Genomic DNA, 18840 nt, shown 5'->3' with positions numbered 1-18840 from the left:
GTTTGCTCTGGTGGGGGTGCAGATTTGGAATCCTCGGCCCCATTTCTTTCTTTTTCTTTTCTTTTTTTTTTTTTTTTTAAGATTTTATTTATTTATTCGAGAGAGAGAGAGGCCGAGACACAGGCAGAGGGAGAAGCAGGCTCCATGCAGGGAGCCCGATGTGGGACTCGATCCCAGGTCTCCTGGATCACGCCCTGGGCTGAAGGCAGCGCTAGACCACTGAGCCACCCGGGCTGCCCCTCGGCCCCGTTTCTTTCTAAAGTAACCAAGCCTCAGCTGCGGAAAGCTTTCGTGTCCCTTCCCCATCTGTCCTAATTTCCCCATCTTCGAAGGGACCGGTGACCTTTAATTTACACACCTGGGATGGGACGGTTTAAGGGGAATCAGCCTCAGAAGACAGTAGGTCGCTACAGGGTTGCTGGGACCAGGGGACCCCCCCCCCCCCGGCAGCAGGGAGGGAAGCTCGCCGCTCGCCGCCGTCCTCCGTGGGTGCCGTCCGCTGTGGCAGGTGCAAGCCGCTCGCCCTAGGGCGTGGCTGCTGCTTCCTTCCCGCAGCCCCGGGGGCTGGAAGGAGAACAGGGTGCAGCGTCGGACGGGCCTGGCGATCTGGAGACATGGAAATCACCAGTCCTGTCCCCGCCTGCCCCCTAACCCCACTGGTTCGAAATTAGGGAAGAGAACTCGGAGCCGGAGTCTGCGGCAGGGAGATGTAGGAACCTGGGGCCGTGCCCGGGACACGCCAGCGCCGGGGCCTTCATTAGCCCAGGGATGGGACACTTTTCCTGTGGCCACAGCGACGTCGCTCTCTGGTGCCAAGTCACAGAGAGAGAAACTGCGTGTTTTTTCAGGGCTCAGGCTGTATCCTGAGCCCTGCAGTGGCGGCAGCTGCCCTGTGCACTGCGGGGCTGCGGGTCACGGCGCACAGCAGAGCTTCTCCTCCAGGACGTCGACCGCGGGGGTCCCCGGGCAGGCGACAGATCTGAGGCTCTCAGATCGGGTCAGAGCAGCCGGGCTCTCACCCCGGGGCTGGGCGGGGCGGTGGTTCTCTCAGGCCTGCTGCCCATGGGGACAAAAGAATGGGCTAGTGATACCCCAGTCCTGTGTGGCCCTTCGTCGTTTGTGCAAATGACTTGCCACAGATAAGTGGACTGCTTTCTTTTGTTTGCATGTTAACCTCATCAGAGTGCCCGGAGCCCCGGGCAGGCCCCCCCCATTTTTTTTTTTTTTTGAACCAGGTGGCTGGCCCTGGGTGGAGGTGTGGCAAGGACAGGCTCCGGGCAATCCCCATGCTTCCCGTGGCCTCCCCAGGCTGCTGGAGGATGCGCAATGCCCTGAGGGCAGGTGCAGCCTGGCCGCGGCCTGGGGACTTGCCCACCCAGCGCAGACAGAGGCCCCACAGCAGATGTCAAGACATCTAAAAGTCATAAATCACAACCAAGTCTGAGCACGTTACTGTATGCAAGTTACATGTCACCAAAAGACTGAATCGATTAATTAAAAGGAAGTTTAGATTATGTTAATGAACGAGGCCTACCTTGGTGAGGCTGTCTTTATAGTCACCCGGAGGGTCAGGTGCGGATTTGGAATCATCGGCCCGACAGGCTCCAAAGCAGGAGACCCGACCTCACTTTGTCTTTCCTGCACTAGGAGGGACCTCGGGCTCCCACGTGTGGACACCCCAGCCCGTCCACAGCCCCCCCAGACAGCTCAGGAGCGGGCCCTGGAAGCAGAGCCTGGACTGTGTGGACAGGGAGTCCCAGGGTCCTGCCTCCCCGAGGGTGCTCTAGAAGGGGGTGCAGGCTCTGGGTGGCACGTGGCCGTGGACACCTGACCCCAGGGCCAACTCTGAGGATTGGAAGAGGACACAGAGGTTCTAGGTCGGGCCTGAGAGTGGTAGCTCTTCGGGTCTAAATCAGAAAGGACCACACAACCTTGGGAGAGCTTTGTGGGGATGCTGTCGTGCTGGAAGGCTGGGTGGGGGGCAGGGGCAGAGGCCTGGGGCTCCCTCCCCAGTCCCCAGCTGCAGGATCTAAGCGCGTGGCCTCACCTGCACCCCACCGTTACCACTGAGTTTCCCGGCGTCCTCTGGAGACGGGAGTGGGGCTCAGGAGACTCTGGTGCAGGTCCTCAGAGCCCCGAGGGATGCCAGGGCCCAGCCCCTGCCCCCCGGGGGCTTTCCAGAGCAGAGACCAGGAGCCCTGGACACCTGGCCTGTTAGGCCCAGGAACCAGGACATCCAGAGGTGGCAGGAAATGCTCCTCCCCCCGCCCCCTCCCCGCCGGCCTGCAGGCTGAGCATTTGGGACCCCAGAGAGCCCGCCCGCTGGCTGCGGCCTGAAAGGGACCGCTCTGTTGGGTCCCTGGCAGCAGCCTGGTGCCTGACATCAGGGACGGCCCCTCCTTCCGCAAAGCTGAGTTGAAGAAGACACGCTGAGACCACAACTGGCCGCAAAAGGCCCCACACCCCTGTCTGGATTTATTTTGTATGAAACAGAAATAAGGTCCGCAGCCTCCATTGCTCCCAGCCATGGTGAAGTGAGGCTCCCGGGACCCCCAGACCTGGAAGCTGGCCACAGGCAGAAAAGCCCTGGGGCCACCACCCCGTGGACAGGGTGGAGCTCTGAGCTGGACGGGGCTCCCCATGCATGGAAAGTGACAACAGGTCACTGCCTGGGGGCCCGGGGCCCCCGAATCTGCTCGGAGGTGCTAGCAGGTGCCCACAGCTTTCACCCGCCTCAAGCCTGAACGCACCCCCGGCCGCGTTGTGCTGGGGCTGGGCTGTGTGTGCAGCCTGGGGGCTCCCCGCGTGGTGGCTCCCCGCGTCCTTGCTGACCAGGGCCGGGCCTCCGCCACAAGCCACGGCGGCACGCGCATCACCGTCCCTAACCGGCTGTCCTCCTGACCCTCCCAGGCTACCTGTGCTTGTACATGGAGAAGGATGAGCTGCTGGGGAGCACCCTCATCCTCACGTGGGTCCCCAACTCTCGGATCCAGAGGCAGGACGAGGAGGCGCTGCGCTACATCACCCCGGAGAGCTCCCCTGTCCGCAAGGTGCCCCGCCCGCGGGGCCGGCGCGCCCAGAGCTTGGGGGCCCCCCACCAGGCCTCCCCCACGGAGCCCAGGCCCGCCCTGATCCCCAGAGACGCGGACGCCCTGGGGGTGGCGCAGAGCGTCCCAGACACCGTGCGTGTCAGCCCCTCCCCGCCTTCCGAGGACGGGGACAAGCTGGCCCGGGGCTTGGGGATGGCCCCGCCGCCCGCGCACAGCGACTCCGGGATCTTGTCGGCGGTCAGTTCGCAGGACGGGACAGAGGAGGGGCGGGAGCCGCGGCCCGAGGCGGGCGAGGAGGAGGGCTCCCTGGAGCTGTCGGCCGACGGCGTGAGCAGGGACAGCTCCTTCGACTCGGACTCTGACGCCTTCTCTTCGCCCTTCTGCCTGTCGCCCATCAGCGCCGCCCTGGGGGACAGTGGCAGCTCCGTGTTCCTGGACAGCGAGAGCGGGTGAGTCCCAGTCTGACCCCAGGCCCGCCGGGGCCTCCTGGGGAGCAGCTCCCTGAGTGCTGAGGGGGGCCTGCCGGGGTCCCGCGCTCCCCAGGCCAGGGCCTCGACGCCCGGGTCCCATCACTTGATGCCCCCCAAGGCGATGGTGAAGGACGCGCATGGGGGGTTCCACCTCTGTCCCCTGTCCTCCTAAGCCTTCCCTGCCAGGTCTGACCTGCCCCGTAACCCAGACTAGACCCCACGGGGCCAGGCCCTGGGCATCCTGGTGTCCCCTGTTCCCATCCCTGGGGGGACAGTAGATTGTCGCCCATCCCACAGCCCCTGCAGATGGCACACTCAGAGACTCCCGGCTGGTGGCATAAGGCTTCGTGGCTGCAGCCAAGGCAGGCACATGGCCCAGCCTCCTGGCCGTGGGGGATCCTTAGCCCTTCTGCCCAGACCCTTGAGCTGTGAGAGGCTGGAACAGGGTCCTGGCAGGAATGTGGGTGGCATTCCCTCCGCAGCTGGAGCGCCCAGGTTACCAGGTGCTTGGGCACATGGGCAGCCTCACTGGCTCAGGCCACACGGGCAGGGGCCGGCTGCGGCAGGAGTTACCTCGCCCTGGGGTGCACCTGGCGGGGTAGGGTCGTCGCAGCATCACTAGGGGGCCTCACAGGGCTGGGTGGGCACAAGGCTCACGAGCAGAGGGCTGGCACTAACCCAGAGTGGCCAGGCCAGCGCGGGCCAGGCCACCCCTGACGTGGGCAGCCCCTGCCTGTGGCCTGGCTGTGGTGCTCGCTCTCCTTAGATGTCCAGGTACACGGTGACGGTCATGCTCCTAGGCGCTGACTCAGCAGCACAGTGAACTCAAGCTGGGAGCCAGGCTCGTGCTGGGGGTGGATGGTCCCAGCCTTGCGTGGGCAGCAGGCCTGTGTGGCAGGATGACTTACGCTTATGACGCTCGCGACTGCCCCAAACCCTGGGAGGCGGGTCCTGACATTACCCCCGGGTGTAGAAAGGGAAAGCGAGGCACAGAGAGGTTATTGAAGTTGCCGGAGGTCACAATGCCAGCAGGCCTGCGGAGCCGGATGTGAACCCAGACCCGGAGGACACGAGGTCACACGGGACGGACATAAGCCAGGGAGCAAAGGAGAAGGAAGTCGAGATGGGTTCTTACCCGGTGTATCCCCTCAATGAGCCGTGGTCGTCAGAGCCGAGGGTGGACTCATAACCTTTGTCTCAAGCCTTGGAGGGCGCGCAGGACCCAGGCCGGGAACAAGCTCGAGCCTGGCTTCCCACGCACAGCTCGGTCAGAGCGCCCCTGGCGGTGCCCCTGCCAGCACAGGAGCCGTGCAGGGGCCCAGCACCCTGGGCCCAGGTGGAGGGACAGGGTCCGAGCTCCCATCTTTACTGTGACCCAGGTGTTCTGGGCCCAGCCTGTGGTCACATGGCTGAGGTCTTAGTGGCAGAACCAGGATCAGGGCCTGGCATAATGGGCCCCGTGGGCGCCTGATCGTGGAAGAGCTTGGATTTGGGAATTCGGGAGACCTGGTTGGCAAGAGCGCCCTGTCTTCTTGGAGCCTCATCTCCTCGTTGGTCAGATGAGGACAGTAACACCCGTTTCGTGGGGTCACCTCTTTGCCTTCTGTCTGCCTTGCTGGGTCCCCACCCCGGCTGCCCCTGAGAATGTCCCAGGGGACCTCGTATACGCTCCTCAAGCCCAGGCAGTTCCCGATGCTTCCAGAGCAGCCCTGGGGCACGTGTGACAGTCTCAGGGCTGAAGGTGGGGATGTCATCGGCTTCTGGCGGGCGGACAGGGAAGCTGCCGAGCGCCCCCCAGGCCCCGGGACAGCCCCACCCATGACAGAGCCATCCTGCCCACCTGTCTCAGCGCTGAGAACCCTTCCCAGACAGTCGGGGTGGCCCAGGCATCAGGAAATTGTTTTGTTTTCCTAATTGTGCTAAGATACACACAACATGAAATTTGCCGCCGCGGCCATTTAAAATTGTACGATGCGGCGACGTTTCATGCGCTCGGGGTGTTGTGCAACAGCGACCACAGTCCAGATCCGAAACTCTGTCCTCACCCCCAAAAGAAACCCCATCCCCACTACGCCACCACTCCCCGTTCCCCTCCCCCAGCCCCGGCAAGCACTAACCTGCCTCCTGCGTCGATGGACTTGCCTGTTCTGGATGTTTCCTGTGGAAAGGAAAGCGAAATCCTACAATACGTGGCCTTTTGTGTCTGGCTTCTTCTGCTGAGCGCGATGTCCATGCCGTGGCGCGTGTCAGGACCTCCTTTTCGTGACTCCTGACTATGAATTCCTGTGGTTGGACGTGACGGCCCCACTCTGAGCCGCGTGCAGACCCCCGAGCCAGAGCAGCGGGCGTCTCTGGGTGCAGGGGCTGGGCTCCCGCCTCAGGAGGCCTTTCTGTGGCCTCAGGAGCCGTAATTTTGCTTTGCAGACCCCGGCCCCACGCGGTTTCGTCGGGGGTCACCCGCTCGGTCAGAGCCGCTTCATGGACGGTGCACCGATCTCTGGGTGTGCGCCCCAGACGGCAGTGCGGGCCGCGGGGGGCCTCAGCCATCAGAGTCCCCGCAGATCCACGACGCTCGCTCTCCTGGCCGGGAGCAGGTGCTTAGCGAGGTGGCTGGCGTGGGCACTGCCTGCGTCCCAGGTCCCGATGGGTGTTACACGGGGGCGCACTGGTTCCTGGCCCAGCCGTGCATGACAGGTGGCTGGGAGCTTGGAAACGCAGATGTGGATTCTGGAAGGGGCTGGGCGGGCCCTGGAATCTGCATTTTTCAGAGGCAGATTTGACGAGAGCCAGATTTGGGCCCTGGGCCAGCCCCTGCCGTGCACATTTGCTTTGCTGCTTTACGCTCTGAGCTCCGCGTGTGGTTCTTGTCTCCGCCACCACACTGGAGCCCCTAGAAGGTGTGCCTCCCTCCCTTCCTCCCCACCCCCCCACAGCGCCCACACACTGGTGGGACTGGGAATCTCAGACTCAAGGGCCAGGTGTACTGGACAGGTGCTCCCCACCTGGCCGCAGGTGAGGATGCCTCGGGCTGCCTTGGAAATGCCCAGTGCCCCCAGAGGCACCCAGACCAATGAGTCCAGAGCTGCTGGGCCTGGGGCCCAGGCACGAGCAGCGTTTGAATCCCCCGGGGGCTTCCAGCGAGCAGCCTGGTTGAGAAGCGCAGCTCAGAATCCGGGGCCACAGGAACAGAGAGGGCATCTGGGCGGAGGTCCAGAGCACCGCCAGCATCAGGGGGAGCAGACGCCCCGCAGCAGGGCTTGGCTTCGAGGACTGGCATGCGCCCATATAGCTGCTCCTGGAGCCAAGGCTCCTCCTAATGTCCCTGGGACCTGGGTCCCCAGGAGGGTAGTGTAGACGGGCCTGGCTCACGGGATCCCTCTAGTGGCAGAACCGAAGAACTACATGTGGAGGCTTCGCTGGGGCTGGGGCTGGGGCTGGGCAAGGAGGAGGAAGGAGGGAGGAGGGAGAGGGAGGAGGGAGAAGGAGGAGGGGGAAGGAGGAGGAGGAGGGGCAGGAGGAAGAGGAGAAGGAGGAGGGGAGGGAGGATGAGGAGGAGAGGAGGGAGGAAGGAGAAGAAGGAGGACGGGGAGGGAGGATGAAAAGGGAAGGGAGAAGGAAGAGGAGGAGAAGGGGGAGGGGAGGAAAAGGAAGGGAGGAGGAGGGGGAGGGGGAAGGAAGAGGAGGGGAAAGGGGAGGGAGGAGGAGAGGGAGGAGGGAGAGGAGAAGGAGGAGGGGGGAAGGAGGAGGAGGGGGAAGGAGGAGGAAGAGGAGGAGGAGGGGGAGGGAGGAGGATGGAGGAGGGGGACGAGGAGGGGGAAGGAGGAGGAGGGGGAGGAGGAGGGGGGAGGAGGAGGGTCACCCCTTCTGCATCTGGGAGTCCCTCCAACATTCCATATGTGACGGGTAGTTCCCAGAAGAGCAGCGTCCAGGGTGTGGTGGGGTGTAGCGGGGTAGGACCCGGTTCCTAGGTGGCCAAGCCACCTGCCCTGCCCAAAACCCCCAGCTCCCAGCACAGTGATGGCCCGAAATCCGTGACCATAGGGCCACGCCACTCAAGGTCCACCGGGGAATGGGGAGGCTGAGGAGAGAGAGCTGCTGCTCCTGCGGAGGTCTGGGCCCCAGCGCAGGGTTGGGGTCTGTGCCGCCCACGGTGTCGGGAATCAGGGCTTGGGATGGGCACACAGGTGAGGATGACCACTGGCCAAGGTCAGTGGCCAGCCCGTCATTCGTCCACCCTGGGCCATTCGGGAGGGCCGGTGGGTGTGGGGTGTAATATGCCAGGACCCCCGTGTGGACCCGAGCGGCATCCGGTTGCGGCCCCCACCCCCTCCCCGGGAAGCGCACTGGAGCACTGAACGCGGCCCCTACCTCCCAAGTGGTCTTCTGAAACACTTTCCATAAATAGTCTGAATGACAAATGAAACGCGTCTGCGCGAAGATGTTCATCACGGTGCTTCTTACAATGGAGAAAAGGGGGAAAGAACTTAAATATCCAGCAGCTGGGAAGGAGCTGACCCCGCCGCGGTCCGGGCAGTCTTATCTGGGGTCAGTGAGCCCCCGAAGCCATAGCCACCTCTTGTGTGTGTGCTCACGGGGGCGCATTTTCCTGAGGAGGGGGGCACCCCCGATTTCTGCGAGTGTCCGTGACTCCCGACTGCTGACCACCTCCGGGCCAGCAGGTGGGAGTGTGCGGTAGGGAGGCCGAGCTCACACGGAGACCACAGCGTCTCGACAGCAGAACAGGGGGCAGGTCCTGTGCACATTTTGATTAAAGTCTATGAAAAGGCCCCGATTCGTGGGGCGGGGAGGCCACACCGGCCAGACCCCGGATCTGTGCCTCGACGCAGCGGCCCCTGGCCTCACGCACAGCCGGGGATCCCTGGGAATGTGGCGGCTGTGACTTCAGGCCCTGCATTTTAATGTTACGTGATGTTGATGGATATAAATTTCAATGGCGCGTGTGGCCACCGTGCTGACCGCACAGGTCGAGAGGACCCGGCGGCGATACGTCACCATATCGTGATAACGAGTAAGGTCTTACTTGTCTTCAGTTTTCAAAAATGTTGTTCTGTGGCCATATGGGACAAAAACCGAGTTTTAGGGGCCCCTGGGGGGCTCCGTCGGTGAAGCATCAGCCTTCGGCTCAGGTGGTGATCTCGGGGTCCTGGGATCGAGTCCCGCTTCGGGCTCCCCGCTCAGCAGAAAGCCTGCCTCTCCCTCTGCAGCTCCGCCTACGTGTGCTCGCTCTCTTTCTCGCTCTGTCAAATAAATAAATACAATCTTTTAAAAATAAATAACCACGTTTTAAAACTAGATAGCCGGTTGGGATCCCTGGGTGGCGCAGCGGTTTGGCGCCTGCCTTTGGCCCAGGGCGTGATCCTGGAGACCCGGGATCGAATCCCACGTCGGGCTCCCTGCATGGAGCCTGCTTCTCCCTCTGCCTGTGTCTCTGCCTCTCTCTCTCTGTGTGTGTGACTATCATAAATAAATAAAAATTTTAAAAAATAAAATAAAAATAAATAAAACTAGATAGCCGGTTAAACTGCTGCCCAGCTCAGACTGGCCTTCCCCGGCCTGGCCCGCACGCCTGTTAGCGAAAACACTCTCCGGGGCTCGCCAGTAACTGAGGTCCTGCCAGCAAAACCGACGCTAATGACCTGCCACCGGGTCCCCAGAGCTGTGCTCCTGCCCCCGGGGAAGGGCTGCTGCTTCCTCTTTGCCTGGATCCTCTTGTCGTTCCTGCCGCGTGTGTCAGGGCGGCCGTCCCGCGTGGAGGGTGGCGTGCAGGTTGCAGAACTGGGGCTCTCACGGTGGCTTCGTTGGTGCCGTGGTCCAGCAGGTGCAGACGTGAGTCTAGGCGTGCGGGGGGCCCGGGGGGGCGGGGACAGGGGCTGGTGACGGCTGGGCCACCTCCCCTGGGGTCCTGCTCGTCTGCCCTGCGCGGATGCCCACCTGCCTCCCGCCTTTCCTCTTGCTCTTCCCGGTGCGCCGGCCTCGCCGCCTCAGCTGGGAGGTGCCCCCAGTGCCGCGAAGGCCCAGCCCGCCCGCAGGGGGAGAGGACCCTCTTCCCCGCGCCGCCGCTCTGCGCGGCTACGGCTCCGGGCGCCTCGTTCAGCTGTGCTTGCGACCGGCCGCCTCGCGCTGCTGCTCTCCTGAGTCTTGGCAGCGCCGCGCACCAGAAGGTTCCGCGGCGGCGACGCTGCCCGGGCGGGAGTCGTTGGCCACGTGTGGCTGTCGAGCCCTGGAAATGGGCGTCTTGAGACTGAACAGCTGGATTTTTAATTTTGTTTGTCCTCAACAAATTTAAATTTTGATAGCCCCACGAGGCGAGAAGCTTCCGTGCCGGGCGGTGCCTGTCCCCGCGGCGCAGCCCTCGTGGGGAGGGTGCAGGTGGCGTCGAGGGCCCCCGGATTCTCTGTTGGGAGACAAGGGGTAAAAGAGCAGGCGGCCAGGTGCCCCCACCCCCAGCGCTGGTTTCCGGGGGCGCCCGGGGACTCGGGTGGGCCTGACGCCACAGGCAGGAGGCGGCGACGGGGGCGCTCCTGCCCACTCCGGGCGGCCCTCCCCGCAGGACGCGAGGCGGAAATAAATGGCATCTTAAGTGCTTTTTGCCTTTAGGAGGAGAAGGCCGCATGACACCAGGCTATCAGCCGTAAAGGCTGAATTATTGATGTCTCTCGTCGTCGTCGGTGTAACCGGCCCGTGCACAGGGGACGGAAATGAGGCGAGAATCCCAGCCTCTCAGAAGGATCTGGAACTGGCAGGCTCAGTGGCCCGGGTCTGAACGCCTGGAGCTGTCACTGCCAGGGATCTGCCACGAGGGGCCTGGGGGGGCCGTCCGGGGTCCTAAGCCAGCTCCGGGCGGGAGGTGGTGTGAGGCCCCGGGTTTTTTCACAAATAGCCTGGCCGTTCTTTTTCAGCGCATCCACCCCAGGCCGCAGGGCGCCCGTGCAGGGGAGGGGGCGGGAAGGCCGTGACCCTGGGCAGACCAGGGGGTCTGGGGACGGGGAACCTCCGGGCGAGGCGACCATGTCTTTTCTTTCCACTAGGGGACATCCCAGGCGGCCGCCCCAGCAGCACTGGAGCTGCCTGGGGCTGGGGAAGGCCTGGGGGCGGCTGCCACCCAGGAGGAGGTGCCCGTCTGCCGGGCAGCTGTGGAATGCCGTGCGCGGGCGGGAGTGGGTCCCGGAGAGGCGGAGGCGAGCGGCCAGGAGCTCGCGGGAGACGGGGTGGCGGGAGGTAGAAGGGGTGCATCCCCTCCCTCCAGGTTTCCGGAAGCTTCCTCTGCGCTCAGCCCTGGGTCCGCCCTGGCGCCCCGATGCCCCTGAGGAGATGCTCCGGGAACACCCGCCCTCGCCCCTCCTGGGCCCTCAGCAGCAGCCTGGCAGCCGGGAAGCTGGCAGCTTCCAAAGATCTGTTGTTTGGGTTTGTTTGTGCTTCTGTAACCGGGAGCTGAGATTTATTTCTTTAAAACATCCCATCTCCCGACACCCTGCAATCTGTTCTGCGCTTCGTTAAGACTAATCTTGTCTTCTGTTTCTGTAGCACTCGGCAGGCTCCGTGCCGGCGTCCCTCCCTCCCTCCTGCCCCCCCCCCCCCACAGTCAAGGTGGCAGTCACCAGCTGCTCCTCGTGCCCGGAGTGGCCGACACCGGGCTCTGGAAGAAGCTGCTTCAGCAAGGGCGGCCGGCGGGTCCCAGCCCCATGGCCTAGGCCACAGCCTCCGGCGGGCAGACTGGGCAGCCTGGCGGGTGTCCAGGGCCGAGGACGTGCCCTCTGCTGCCTGCTCTCGGCCACGGGAGCTGCCTCCGGCTCCTGAGAACCCCGGGCAGGGAAGGGGCAGGCGGGCTCAGGCAGGCGAGGCCCTGTGGGTCCCGCAGGGCTCGGAGGCTGGCGAGCTCTGTGGTCAGAGCAGATGTGAACCTGTGCCCCCCCCCCGCCCGTTGCCCCTGGCTGTGACCTTGGCAGCGCTCCATCTCCCCGTGTGTCCTCATCTGTGAAGCGGGGCTGGCGCCGGGACCAAGGAAGCACCCAGAGAGGATGCAGGCCACAGTGGGTCACCCGCAGGGTCCGCGTGACGGGGATGCTGGCCTGGCGCCCGACGGCGTGCCAGCCCAACGCTGAGTGCTCAGCGACGCCGTCCTGGGGCTGCTGCGGGGACGGAGCACGAACCGGGCAGCTTAGAACCACGGAAATGGGTTCTCCCAGTCGGGAGGCTGGAAGCCCGAGAGGGAGGGGTCTGCAGGCCGCACCCCCTCTGAGGTCTGCCCACCTTGGGGGGCATCCGTCCGTCCCTGCTTCTGTCCTCACGTGGCCTTCTCCTCTGAGCACCCAGACACCTGTTCTCGTAAGGACTCCGGGCGTCGCACATCGGGCCGGCCCTAAATCCGGGGCCGCCTCTCGGGAGACCCCTGACACCCGCCTCTGTGAAGACCCTGCGTCCGAGACGGTCACATTAGGAGGTCCTGGGTGGACACGCATTTCGGGGACGCCGTTCGACCCCGCACACGCGTGCTGGCGCCCAGGCGGGTGCGGTTCTCACCGCGTTGCAGGGAGAGCAGGGAGGCGCCGACCTCAGGTCACCTGCGCGGGTCACAGGGGCCGCCACCAGCCGCAGGTACGGGATGGGGCGTGGCCAGCTTCCAATAAAACTTCACGTATGAACCCCGGAATTTGAAATTCGTGGCGTTTTCACGTGTCGTGAACTGTTCCCCTCCTCTTGGTTTTTTTCGACATTGAAGAAAACGTTCCAGACCGTTCTTCACACAGACACCTGCACGCGGGTGCTTGTAGCAAGCAGCCCCCGCCGTTAACTGCCGAAACCCGGGAGCAAGCGGGTGGTCGCACAGAGAAATCGCCGTCCGTCCAGACGGGGGACCGTAGTCGTTGCTGAAAGGAAATGAGCTCGAGACGAGTCACGAAAAGACCTAAAGAGCCCGGAATGCGTATCGCCGCGTCCGAAAAGACTCCGTGCTGAGCTGTGCGCGCTCCGGCCGGACGACGTTCTGGGGGAAAGCAGGGCTGCGGCGACAGAGGACAGGGGCTGCTGGGGGCCGGAGGGCGTGGACGGGGCGCGGAGGAGGCCCAGGAGCCAGGCTCCTCTGGATGACTGGGACGCCGGCCCCATAGAGTGCGCAAGACCAGGACGAACCCACGGGAGCCCTGGACCTTGGCCCATCACGGTAATGGGCTGCTCCTTGTCAGTCATACCAGGCGCGCCCGCTACGACAAGAGGTCGGCAACGGGGAAGGGGCGTGCGCGTGTGCGTACGTGTGGGGAGATCTCTAGGAACCCTCTACTCGATTTTTCTGTAAACTGAAAACTGCCCTAAAAAAATTAAATCTTATAAAAACAAGTTCTCTGCTGTTGGGCTGTACAGGGACAGGGCAACGGGGGCCGTGTGGGCTGATGCTGGTCCAAACCAGCCCAGCCCCGTGGAAATGTAATGTTGAGCCCACACACGTCTCGTTTCTAAACGCTTTTTTAAAAAGATTTTATTTATTTACTCATGCGAGACACAAAGAGAGAGGCAGAGACACAGGCAGAGGGAAAAGCAAGTTCCCTGCAGGGAGCCCAACGTGGGACTCGATTCCAGGACCCTGGGGTCACGCCCTGAACCGAAGGCAGATGCGCAACCCCTGAGCCCCCCGGGCGTCCCAACACTTCGTTTTGAAATAACTGTAGAGTCATAGGAAGTCACAAAAAAAAGAATGTAGGGATCCCTGGGTGGCGCAGCGGTTTAGCGCCTGCCTTTGGCCCGGGGCGTGATCCTGGAGACCCGGGATCGAATCCCATGTGGGGCTCCCGGTGCATGGAGCCTGCTTCTCCCTCTGCTTGTGTCTCTGCCTTTCTCTCTCTCTCTCTGTTTGTGTGACTGTAATAAATTTTAAAAAAAAATTTTTTTTAATTAAAAAAAAAGAATGTAGAGGGAAGGTCCATGAACAACCTCCAGCCTGCCCGCCTCCCGAATGCCAGCACCCTGCCTGACACCACAGTGCACCTTCCAGGCCAGGAAGTCGAGGTGGCTACACTGCATGGGTCTCGCCGGTTTTGCAAGCACCCATGGGGTGGGTACGTGGGTGCAGAGCTCCGGGTGGTGGCGTTCCCCGAGTAGCTTGGCGTCGCCGCCAGCGCCCCCGAGACACGGAGCTGCTCTCATCATGGGCCAGCTCAGCACCCCCGAGATCACCCTGACATCAAATGGCTTTTGCATCTTTGCAAAAAACCGGTTGGACATACTTGCACAGGGTCTAATAGCCACCTTTTAAGAAGTGAAACGGAGGCACGTCAAACTAATTTAACTGTGATCCAGAGGTGGCCCAGACTTCACCACCGAGACACGTCATCAATGTCAGGCTATTGGTAAGAAGTGCTTGCGTTCCGCCTTCGTACTGGCGTCTTGGGAAGCCCGCTGTGCGCTTGTCCCGTAGAACACATGTCTGTGTGGACTCGCCATCCTTCACGTGCTTGATGCCCCGTGGGCATTGCGACCACCGCATCGGCCAGCTGCCCTTGGTGTCCTCCTCGTCGTGTTTAGGTTTCTCTGGGCAGCCCTTTGCCCCCTGGACCTCCCCTCTCCCTTTGTCCATGACAGTTGGGCCGCTCCTAGGAGGAGGTCTGGAGAGTGTTCTGCTGGGGACCCTCCCTGCTAGGGACGTTCTGCAGACCTGCCCCTCCCTGGCTCTGAGCAGGGATTCCGGAGGTCCCCCACCAAGGGTGTCACCCAAGGAAGCAATTGCACCTGGTGGTGGGTCCCCTTGAAGTCATGTGGTTGCTGACCATCCTCCAAAGGACTGTCAGCTCTTTATTTTTTTTTTAAGATTTTATTTATTTATTCATGAGAGACACAGAGAGAGAGAGGCAGAGACACAGGCAGAGGGAGAAGCAGGCTCCCTGCGGGGATCCCGACGTGGGACTCGATCCTGGAGTTCCAGAGACAAAGGCAGATGCTCAACCGCTGAGCCACCCAGGCGTCCCACCGTCAGCTCTTTAGCAGCAGGCTGGCCTCTTTCTATTAAAGCTGTCGGACAGCGGGGAAAGAAGTGCATCCTTCCCTCCAGAACGGAAAAGAAGCAAGTCCGGCATCCAGGAGAGGCAGCACTGGTTCCCTGGGGACTCAGTGCTCCCGCTGCAGGAGGGCATGTCAAAGGACAGGAAAATGAAACTGTTGTCCTTCTCTGCTCAGCTCACAAACCACGACAGCCCCTCTGGGGGTCCTTGATGCAACCCTGGATGATTTGTTGCACTAGGGCCGCGGGGATGCTCTCCGGGGAGCTCTTCTGCTCCGACTGCGTGGAGCCGCCTTCAGGAGCAGGAAGCCCGAGTCCCCGGGGGCGCCTGGGGGTTACATCAGCAGCCCTGGTGGGGGCCCTGCAGGGCCCAAGGCCCGCATCAGCCTCTGAGAGATATAAGCGTGAGGTCACAGAGGCGGTGACGTGGGAGGAGACACGCTCCAGGTGACACGGGGAGCCACGCTCTGTCTTTGGGGACCTGAGCCTGGCTGTTGCAATGTAACCCAATACGGATGAAATTCTCCCTAAAATTGAGAAGCGGGGGCAAATGACCTTTTTTTTTTTTTTAAGGTTGATTTATTTTAGAGAGAGAGAGAGAGCAGGAGGAGAGGCAAAGGGAGAGAGGGAGAGAGAGAGCATCCAAAGCAGGCTCCCCGCAGAGCATGGACCCCGACACGGGGCTCGACCTCGCACCTCTGAGATCATGACCCGATTCAAAATCAAGAGTCGCTTCACCAACTGAGCCGCCCCTGACCTTGATCTTTTGATTGAAATGTTCTCCTACCCACTCTGTTTGCCTTAACATTCGTTCCCAGCAGGGTAAACAGAAAGGGCATTTTCACTTGGGTTTTCTGTTCAGTGTTCCTCAAATCCTTGTGGTGTACAGGGGCAAAGGGCCCCCGGAAGCCCCTCCACCTGTACCCACAACATGCTTCCTTGCTTCAGGGAATCTGAAAGGATGGTTTCCCTGAGGATCCGGGGCAGGTGGAGCCCCCAGCCACACTGGTCCACACTGGCTGCCCTTTGAGAGCAGAGGCCTGGATGCTGGTGCCAGCAGGTGGCCTAGAGCAAGCCCCTGGCCTCCCTTAGCCGCAGGCGGTGATGCAGATGGTCCCTGAGCCTGGCGGCCCTGGAGCCCCACCGCTGGTCACATCCTGGCTCCGCTTGGCCACGTGCCCTGGCAAGTCCCTACCCTCACTGCCCACCTTTCTCCTCCACACAGTGGGCACGGTGACCAACGCGTCCACGAGGCCATCATGGGGAGTGGCCCCTACGTGACCTTGAGGTCCTGAGAACCACGTCTGGGAGCCCCCTGAACCTTGTCTCATCCTGGGGTCCCCGGCCCAAGGGTTAGATGGCCCACCTCTGTCCTCTTCCATTTAATTTTGACAATCTCCAAAATGGGGTGCAAACCTTTTCAACCAGGAGGGGCCTGTCCTGAGGGGCTAACGGAAGGAGGTGCCTGCCAGGGTCGGGTAACGTGGGAGTCAGAAGCTGGAAGTGGCTGTCTTGTGGGTCCCTGGAGGGAACCCGAACACGTCATGGAGGTGGGGGGTAAGTAAGACCCTGACCCAGCAGAGGGGGTGGAGGGTGGGGTCTGTGTGGCCTCTCCCAGAAGCCCCAGGGCTGGCATTTAGGGCCGGACTCTATAGATGGTAAAGGCACCAGGGTCCGTCTTGTTTCTGTAAATATTTAAACACTGGAAGGATTATTTTTGGTAGCTACGGTCCCTCTCCGAGCCTGGCGGGCTGCCGGGCTGCCGGGCTGCCGGGAAGGGTGTCGAGTGACAGCAGGCTCGCTGCAGGCTCCCCGGGCTCCCCATTCTGGCCATCCAGTGGCCACCATCTAATGGGGCTCATGGACCCCCTTTTGGAAGAGTGTGGACAGACAGAGGCTCCTGGGCTTTCCCCTGCGGGTAAGGGCAACATGACAAACGTGGTCGTCACGTCTGGGAAGTCTCCCTGACAGTAGTTGCAAGTGACAGTTCCTTGAGCTTCCAAACCGCGAGCAGCAGCAGCGAAGTGCAGGGCCAGCAGCCAGCCGGGCACCCCAGGGAGGTCGCCACGCTCCACGGGAGCCACCTAGGGTGAAAGGGCGCATTGTGCGCCCCGCAGCGCCAGGGGGGCCTGCAGAGAGGCGTCTTTGTCGGGCGGGCGAGCGAGGAGCGTGCTTCCCCGCAGCCCCGGCCCCGGTTGGGGGGGACACGGGGGACAGACGTGCCCGTGGGCTGCAGGGGCCACCAGCCCGGCTCTGGGCAGAGCTGCCGCGGCCCCGGGGCCACAGGATCAGGCCTGGCTGGGCCTCAGGGCTGAGCGGCTCTCGCCCCCCCCCCCCCCGCCGCCCCGCCAGCCCCGGAGGACAAGGCCCCCCGAAACTCCATTTTCCCGGCGGTGGCACCTCGGCTGCGGGAGGGACCTCCGCGCGCCCAGCAGATGGCAGGCTTCCTCCAGATCAGCCAGGGGTGTCCCGGCCCGCGGCGCCGCCCGCTTCCCGGCCCCGCCCCGACTCCCACACCCCGTCTGCCGCTGCCCCCCAGGGCGGGCTGGGGGGGCCCTTGGACGTCCTGGGGGCCTCCCCCCCGCCCCCGCTTTGTGGCGGCCACTCCTCGCTCCCTCCTCCTGGGCCGGTTTGCAAAGCCCCTCTTAGTGAGGATGGGAACCAGCCAGTGCCTGCAGGCATGGCCACCGGGGCAGGGGGTGGGGGCGCAAGCTCAGAGCCAGGCCGGGCACCCCCAACCCTGGGACGCAGGATGCTCCCTCCTCTCTGGCTGCAGTGGCTGCACTGACTTTCCACCTCCTCTCTCTGGGTGTGATGTGGGTAGAGAGTTGCCAGCAGGACCACCCCCCACCCTCGTCAGGCTGACCACGGCCTCCCCGGGGACCAGACAGGTTCTAGACAGGCTGGGCCTGGGCACCTCGCTGCTCTCCGACCCGGGAGTGGCCAGCTGGATGCAAGCACACAGGGATGCAGCCGGTTCTCGTCCTTCCCACTGCCCAGACCCGCTGGACACATGTGGACCTGCTGCCCCCGGGGCATGATAAAGACTAGAGAATAAGGAGGAGACGCCCCCCCAAAGGATTGAAAGCAGGGACTCAAACTAGTATTTGTGCACACCCGTGTTCACAGCCACATTACTCACCATCGCCAAAAGCTGGGAGCAACCCCAGTGTCCATCGGCAGATGGATGGACGGATGAACTAAATGGGGCCCGTCCGCACAGGGCCTGTTACTCAGCCTTGAGAAGGAAGGACATCCCGACACCTGCTACGACACGGATGGAGGTTGAGGACGCGGTGCTCCGTGAAGTAAACCACTGAATAAAAACACCAGTCCTGGAGGATCCCTCTTACACGGGGCTCCTAGAATTATCATTTATGGGGACAGAGAGTCCCCATAAATGAACAGGGGTCACCGGCGGCTAGGGAAGGGCGTGGGGAGTTGGCGTTTAATGGGGACAGAGTGTCAGTTTGGGACGATGACAACGCTCCGGTGGTGATGGTCGCACAGCAGAGTGAATGTGCTCAATGACACGGAACTAGACCCTTAAAAGGGGCCCAAGTGGTCAATTTTATGTTGTATTTTGCCACAATGGGAGAGAGAAGGATGCGCTTGAGGTCAGCAGGGTCCCTGGGCTGCGAGAAGCCACCCGGCGGTGCGTCTTCCCAGCCCTTTGAGAACCAGTGTTTTGGATGAAGCTTGGACTGTCCGCCGCCCCAGCGATGGGCCTGGACGTCGGGCACCGGGAGCCGCAGGGCTGCTGGCTGTGGGCTCGGGGGCCGCTCGGCCGGGAAGGAGAGTCCGACGGCGGCGCGGGCTGCCTGCCCCGGGAGACGGACGCCCGCTCTCAACGCAGCTTGCTCGGTCCTGATCGAGGGCAGCTTGGAGAGAAGTCAGGAGCTGGGCCCTGGACGCTGGTTCTCCCAGGAGACTCTGCGGGGCAGGAGAGCCCGGTGGAAGCTCCAGGAGCCGTGTTGGGTTATATCAGGGCATAGAAACCACCTTCCCATTTTCCAGAACTTGGAAAAATAGGTTCTCCCCCAGGCTTCTGGACACTGGGGAACTGACCCTTCTGGGTGTGAGCACTGGGCCTATAGCAGAAGGGAGGCGTCCACAGGCCTGGGGTCGGCTCCCTGACACGACCTCCCTCCCGGGCACCCCAGGAGAGTACGGCTGGGCCTTGCTGTGGTCACGACCAGGGGCCCAACCCGCTCTCCCTCTTGCTCTGGTTCAAAGCAGCAGGGGATGGGGTGCAGGTTGCAGCGGAGATACCTGAGTGGGCGCCCCACCTCCTTGCAGGGCACGCCTGCCC

General features: G+C 62.8%; 1 protein-coding gene across 3 annotated transcripts in view; it reads left to right on the top strand.

The window, feature by feature from the left end:
• Positions 1-18840, top strand: part of TBC1D16 (TBC1 domain family member 16) — a 76083-nt gene that overhangs the window by 13438 nt on the left and 43805 nt on the right. For all 3 annotated transcript variants that reach the window (XM_041725493.1, XM_041725492.1, XM_041725494.1), the window contains exon 3: positions 2911-3499. In XM_041725493.1, the coding sequence (XP_041581427.1) occupies positions 2911-3499 (589 nt within the window). The remainder of the gene's footprint in view (positions 1-2910; positions 3500-18840) is intronic.

This window comes from Vulpes lagopus, chromosome 12 (assembly GCF_018345385.1).
Source record: "Vulpes lagopus strain Blue_001 chromosome 12, ASM1834538v1, whole genome shotgun sequence".
NCBI lineage: Eukaryota > Metazoa > Chordata > Mammalia > Carnivora > Canidae > Vulpes > Vulpes lagopus.
The sequence above is the reverse complement of the archived record's forward strand: the minus strand, read 5'-3'. Positions and strand labels throughout refer to the sequence as shown.